The sequence below is a fragment of the Mus pahari genome, chromosome 20 (genome assembly GCF_900095145.1).
Source record: "Mus pahari chromosome 20, PAHARI_EIJ_v1.1, whole genome shotgun sequence".
NCBI classification, from domain to species: Eukaryota; Metazoa; Chordata; class Mammalia; order Rodentia; family Muridae; genus Mus; species Mus pahari.
Window position 1 is genome coordinate 27946490 of NC_034609.1, and position 7233 is coordinate 27953722.

Genomic DNA, 7233 nt, shown 5'->3' on the forward strand with positions numbered 1-7233 from the left:
CGGGGATTACCAGTGTCACCTCCTGAGTGCGGGGATTACCAGTGTCACCTCCTGAGTGCTGGGATTACCAGTGTCACCTCCTGAGTGCGGGGATTACCAGTGTCCAACACACACCTAGAGTTCTGTTTTATCTTTTCAAATGGCTTCTGGGGAACTACTTAAAAACTCCATCTCCCATGCTTACATTCAAGCATTTTGCTGACTGAACTATCTCCGTATGTATATTACATAGTAGATATTAATATAAATTATATAGTATATTACATAATAATATATAATGTAATTATATTAAATATTAACATATTATGCACATATATGATGTGTATTATATAACTATATTATATATTAATATATTACATTTTCTATTATATATCATACATTATATATCATATGATATATTACAAATATATATGATAATTTATATATAATTTTATACACACACACATCCCTGTTGAAGTTAGGTCTGGTTCTTCCTACCAGCCCACTGCTCACAGAAATAAGATTCAGACCCAAAATATATTTACAAATACCTTGGCCATATAGTTTTTACATATCCCAGTAGGGTTTTTTTTTTGTTTTTTTGTTTGTTTTGTTTTCGGTTTTTCAAGACAGGGTTTCTCTGTGTAGCCCTGGCTGTCCTGGAACTCTCTTTGTAGACCAGGCTGGCCTCGAACTCAGAAATCCGCCTGCCTCTGCCTCCCAAGTGCTGGGATTAAAGGCGTGCGCCACCATACCCGGCATCCCAGTAGTTTTTTAAGAGAAAATACTTGCATGTAGAACAAAATTCAATATGGAAAGATAGACAGATAAAGAAAAATATTTCCCTGCCACTCAAGACTTCGACCACCCATTTCTCTAACCCAGAGCAAGAACGACCGGGACACAGCTGTCTAACCGCACTACTCTAACAAGGCCCCCTGCACTGGCTGAGATAAACAATACAAATGTACTGCTTCCTGCTCTGGAAGCGGCAAAGCCCAAGATAAGGTATTGGCAGATTTTGTATGTGGTGAAAGTCTATTTCTTACAGTTGACACCTTCTGTGCACCCACACATGATGGAATGTACCTTCATCATTTCTTACGATGGTACTGACACCATTCCTAGGGACTAAGCTCAAGACTTTCCAAACCTTAACCATTTTATTTTTTAGCCCAGGCTATCCTCAAGCTCCTTATCCTCTTGCCTCAGCCTGCCCAGAGCTGATAGAGCACCTCACCCTGCTAAGGCTCAGCTCTGCCTCTTAGCCATCTCATTAGTGCTGGACTCCAGGATATGAACTGGAGATTCGGGAACAGCAACTCAGACCACAGCAAATGTCGGGAGGCTTCGTGAACAGGAGTGCTATCGAGCCCAGAGTTTGCAGCTCTGTAGTGGCCAGGCACGAAAAGCAACTTAAAGACTCTCACCTGATAAGAGACACAAAGTCCATTCCCAAGGGAACTTACTGCCACCCCACCCAACACAAACACCTCTCTCCTATCACCACCTCTGGAGCCAGTTGGACTGTCCACAGAGACTCAAGCTTTTCTCTATACAAAAATCTTGCCAAGCAGAGGCAGAGGCGGAGGCGGAGGCGGAGGCGGAGGCGGAGGCGGAGGCAGAGGCAGAGGCAGAGGAGGCAGAGGCAGAGGCAGAGGCAGAGGCAGAAGCAGAAGCAGAGGCAGGTGGATCTCTGAGGCCAAACTGGTCTACAGAGCAAGATCTAGGCCAGCCAGGGCTACACAGAGAAACCTTGTCTCTGAAACACACACACACACACACAAAAGTTGTTGAGTTTTTGGAATGTGTTATGGCTACAGCTCTCCAGTCCATTATACAGTATGTCTGTCCATTTACTTAGGTCACATGAGATTTCTTTCTCCAGTAATTTGTCGTTTTCAGAGTAGAGATCTACATATTGTGGTAGATATCTGATTATTTCATCCTTTTCAACGCTAGCAACTGTTTTTGTTATTCTTTTCTTTTTTAGTGAGATAGGTTTTCTCTTCAGCACAGGCAATCTAGCATCAAACTCAGAGTAACCTTCCCTGCTCAGCCCTCAATACTGGGATTATATACAGGCATGAGCCACTAAAGCAGGCTTGTTTAAAATTTGAATTTCTAATAATTTGTTGCTAGGATACTGAAATATGGTTGATTTTTACATGTTGATCTTATGTATGAAAACCCTGCTAATTCACTATTAATTCTAGCATATTGCCAGATAATTTTCTACAGAGTTGTTCGTGCCACCTGCACATAAGTTCCAGTCTATATCCATTCACCCTTACCCATCCATCCCTACCCACTCACCTAGCCACCCACCCATCCACTCGCTCATCCACCCACCCACCCATCATCCATCCATCCATCCACCTATCCGTCCATCCACCCACTCACTCACCCACCCACCCTTCCATCCATCCATTCACTCATCCATCCATCTATCTGTCCATCCACCCACCCACTCACCCATCCATCCATCCTTCCATCCATTCATTCATCCATCCATCCACCTATCCGTCCATCCACCCACTCTCACCCATCCATCCATCCATCCATCTACCCGTTCATCTGCTCACCCATCCATCCATTCATCCATCCACCCACCCATTCACCCACTCACTCATCTATCCATCCACCCACCCAACCATCCATCATCCATCCATCCATCCATCCACTCATCCATGTTTTCACCAGATTGAGCTTTTGGTATGCTGCTGACTATGAAGACCAGACATCAATCACTGCCTGGCCCCCATCTGAAGGCAAAGCATTTGTTTGTTTCCAAGTAGGAAGTTAGCTACGGAGCTTTCAGTCAGCCTTTTCCAGGACTAAGTTCCCTTTCCTTCCACGTTTGCTGACAGCAGTGATTAGAGGGTGAGTCTGGGGGCCAGTGAAATGATCGGTGAGGACAGGTATCTCCCACTTAAGGATATAAGCCTGATGACTACATTACATCCCTGTAGATCACATAAAGGTAGAGAAGAGAACCGGCTAACAGAGTCATCCTATGACCCTCACATGAATGCTCACTGAGAGCTGGGGCTTGCCAATTAAGATGGACAAGCAAGCTCCAGGGATTTCCTGTCTCTGCTTCCCCAGGGCTGGGTTTACAAGCACAGGTCCTCAGGCTTTTGAGGCAATCATTTACTGACAGTTCTCTCCCAGGCCTTGGTGCCTGGTCTTTAGACCAGCTCTCCAAAGGAGAGAACACCAAAGTCACAATGAAACCAACTGGCCCAGACCTTCCAGAGTAACTATGGAACCCGGGACTGATAGGCTCTGCACAGCGGCTGCAGCCAGTGTTTACCAGAGTCGAAGGCTTGGAACTGTGGCTGTTTTATGCTACGTATAGTTTCTTTATATTCCCGTAGGGCTTTGGTGGAAATGCAGGTTTGGTTTTTTGTCTATTTTACCATCACATCCCACACATCTCAAGAGTACATCTCCAACTGTGCTGACTGGCTCCAGGTTACAAAGTGACAAGGCTGCCCACCAAGCAAAAGATGTGCAAATACCAAACTCTGAGATGGTTACCTTAACTCCTTAATTCCTGCAATTCCTGAAATGCTCACATGCTCATTTTCCCTCATTCAATGATTGAGGAAACAGGTGTGCCGAGTTTAGAGATTTAAAGATTGGAGATCTGGGGCAAAGTTTACCCACCCACTCTTTTAAGGGCTTAACACTGCTGACTGCTAGGACAGAGGCCAGAGCTAGCACCCATCAACAGGTTTGCTGGATTTTTTTTTTTTTTTAAAGATTTTAAATTTTATGTTTAATGTGTAAATATGTGGTCTAGTGAGTATATGCCACCTAGGTGTCACAGAAGACAGGACATGGCATCAGATCTCCTATAGAGCTAGAGTTACAAGTGGCAGTGAGCTACCAGACCTGGGTGCTAGGAACTAAACGCAGGTCCTCTGGAAGAATGGCAGTGGATCTTAGCTGGCAAGCCCTCTTCTCCAGCCTCCTGTGTACATGGGCATCACCTAGGAACTCCTGTTTCACCCTAAGTAGGTTGAACAATCATGTCTTCCGATCCTATCTGATGTAAAAAAAAAAAAATCTAAATAGGTTTCAGAGGAGCTGAATCGGGCTGAATCTACAGAGACCTAGGGTGGTGGTGATGCTGGACCAAGTGTGGGAAAAGTAAGGATCTGCAGTTTCCTTAGGCCTCACATCACAATGTCTATAAATACTAAGCCTTTTAAAAGCCAGATTTTACTGAAGTGAAGGAATTAGTACCTTCCCTTCTCTCTGGGTGGAGTCTGCGCTGTGTGGCATCTCAGAAGGATCCTCATACGGACTTCTTATCCAGTTTAAATTTCAAGTCAAATCTCTTGGAACTTGTTTGTTTTCTTGAGGGAAGGTGGATCGCCCTGAAGGCCCTGACACTCAGCAAGGCTGAGAACCCAGAGGGCACAAGACCGTAGACTGCCACATCACTCAAGTGACCGTCCCTTCACTTGCCACTACACAATCCACAGTAGACACTCAGCAACTAGGAAAGCTTTTAAAGGCTGGCCCCTAAAGTCCATCCATATGTAAAGTAAGGATGACCACACAACCACACCTTCCCAAAGGAGGAAGCATGACTGGCTCCAGCTCCTGCTCCTGGGGACAGCAAAGTCCCCACAGTGAGCTGCTGGTGTTCTGTACAAACCACTCCATCTCCATCCTGAGGGGCAAGTTAAGAGTTGTCCTTACTTTCAAAGGCCTGCTAAGTAAGAAGCTAAGAAGGTCCCTGACCAGGCCCTGGAGTCCACCTGGCTCCAAGGTCAGCCCTTTTCTTACTTCTGATTATCTACACCTCATCCAAACATTAGCTAGCTAGCTGCCTCTTTTAAAAAAGGATTACGTATCTCTCCCACACCTACAGTCTCTTTGCTAACAGCAATGGCTAACAGAAGCATGGAATCCTGGAGAACATTCCAGATTACTGGATTAAGAGTGTTTTAAAATTTAAAGATAGGTAACTTGCTCCACTTATTTCTCACTAAAGCCCTTCAAAACTATGCATCAGAAGACCAAGCCTTCCGCACAGAAGAGAGAAAACTCTCCATGGGTCTGCAACCTACAAACACAGGGTCCTTTATTTAAAGGGTGTCCACACACGGTATTTCTCCCAAGAAAGGTTAACGTATGCACTCAGTTAATAAGCCGGAACAGGCCCGCTGCTCCCTGAAAGAAAATGCAAGTATGTTGCAGTCCTGTACAAAGGGCTTCTTCGTCTGGTTGACGAGTCTATAAAGTTTTGAGGCCTCAGTAAAAGGTTACCTGTGACAGAGAGTAAGAGGAATACAAAGGTTTTTCAAAACTGGACCGTGCCTAGTCCACCACAAAGGTAAACTACACTGCCCAAAGGGACCTGCTACAAAACAACAAAACCGAAACAGAACCCACAAGCCCCTGAACCAAACACTCGTGGCGGGGGGTGGGGGGGGGAGGGGAACCCACCAAGAAATGTGCCCTCGAATGCCTAAGTCCAACAGAAAGTTCCCGGTATCTGTCACCTCCCAAACTGGCCGCTCTCCCAGAGTGACTTAACTCTGGGTACCAATTTGGGCAGTCCCAAGAAGCCACCACCAGTGCTGAGACTACAGGATGCTAAGAAGGAAGCCAACGTCCGCAGTAAAGACTGGAGGCTTTGTGGGTAGATCTGGACTCCCCCACTGCATCTGGGCTACACGCCTCCATTCAACAAATATTTATTGAGCGTCCACCATCTGCTGGGCACCCTGCTAGGCGCCAGGGAGGAAACCATGCCACAGCCCCCCCCCCCCCGGCCTCTGTTAGCAGAGAACCGTCTGGGGGTTACGCGAACCGGAAAACCTGCTACAAGTTGCTAAGCACAGTAGTAGCCAGGCGATGGCACGGCCCTCGCAACCGGCTCTGCGCATCAACCTCGTCGAGGAAGCAGGGAGGGCACAGGTAGGCCCCGGAGCAGGTGTGCAGGCACCGGGCACCCCTGAGGCTTCGGAGCTGCAGAGGGCAGACTCCGGCCGAGGGCGCGGTCCCCAGAGAAGCAGGGACTGCAGCCCAAGGACCTCGGAGTACGGGGTGCGCGGAGCGGGGACCGCGCAGCCCGGACCCGACTCTGGTCCGCCGGGCCTTCCCCCGCGGCCCGGTGCGGGTAAAGAAGGCGCGGGCTAGGCCGCCGACCCGCCCGCTCGTACCTGGAGCCCCGCCCGGCACCTACCACTTGGGCGACCTTGAGGCGGCCGAGCGCGCCGCGCAGGTAGTCCGGGTCGCAGCGCAGGCCGGCCAGCCCGCGGCGCTGGCTCACCGGCTCGGTGGTGGGTTGGTACGGGCTGCTGGCGCCCGAGATCATGGAGGTGCTCGAGGCCTCGCCCTCGAAGCCGTCCAGCTCCTCGCCGCCCCGCATGCTGCCGCCCCGCGCGGCCGGTTCCCCCGGCGCCTGGAGCGGGCAGGCTCAGAGCGGTCGCCGCATCGCCGTCGCCAGACCACCCCGCCGCCGCCGCCTCTGCGCCCGCCGCCCGCTGCGGCCGCGGCTCGGTCCGCTGGGGCTCGGCTCCCGCCGCCTCGGCAGCGGAAAGGGAGGGAGACGGGAGCGGGCGCCGAGGGAAGGAGGCGGGAGCCGCGCGCCGGCCCGGAGGGGGCGGAGACTGCGGCCGGCGCGGGGAGGGGCGGGGCGCTGAGGGCTGGGGGCGGGGGGTCGTCGGGGAGAGGAGGGGCGTTGCAGGTTGGGGCGGGGCCGGTGGGGCGCCTTAGTCACGCCCCCACCACGCCCTCACCTGCTGGGCGTTGGGCCTAGACTCCGGGGTGGTCGCCGGCTGCCCTAACAGGGAAAGGCTCGGACCAAGAGAGGGAAAAAGGGTGGAGAGGATGGAGAATGACCAGAGAGTAACAAAGTTGTCTTTCTCTGCCCGCAGCCTCAGAGCCTGCTTTAGAGAAAGTGGGATCATTTGCAGGTATTCTTGGGGACTTCCCGATGAAAACTATGCTTGGGGCTGGAGGGATGGTAAGGAGGTTAAGAGTGTTCCTGTGGCTCACAGACTGTCTGACACCCTCTTCTAGACTTGGCAAGCACCTGCATTTACGTGCACATTCATATTCTCTCTCTCTCTCTCTCTCTCTCTCTCTCTCTCACACACACACACACACACACACACACACACACACACACCAAAATAAATCTTAAAAAGATAGGCTATGCTGGATGGTGAGATGGCGCAATGTGTAAAGGCACATGTCACCAGACTTAATGACCTGACTTTGATCCCC

At 50.1% G+C, this 7233-nt stretch overlaps 1 protein-coding gene across 1 annotated transcript in view; it reads right to left on the reverse strand.

The window, feature by feature from the left end:
• Window positions 1-6551, reverse strand: part of Cmtm4 (CKLF like MARVEL transmembrane domain containing 4) — a 46032-nt gene extending 39481 nt beyond the window's left edge. Inside the window, exon 1 of the mRNA XM_021220587.2 lies at window positions 6188-6551. Coding sequence (XP_021076246.1) covers window positions 6188-6373 — 186 coding nt within the window. The 5' untranslated portion in view covers window positions 6374-6551. The remainder of the gene's footprint in view (window positions 1-6187) is intronic.
• Window positions 6552-7233: the final 682 nt, after the last annotated feature.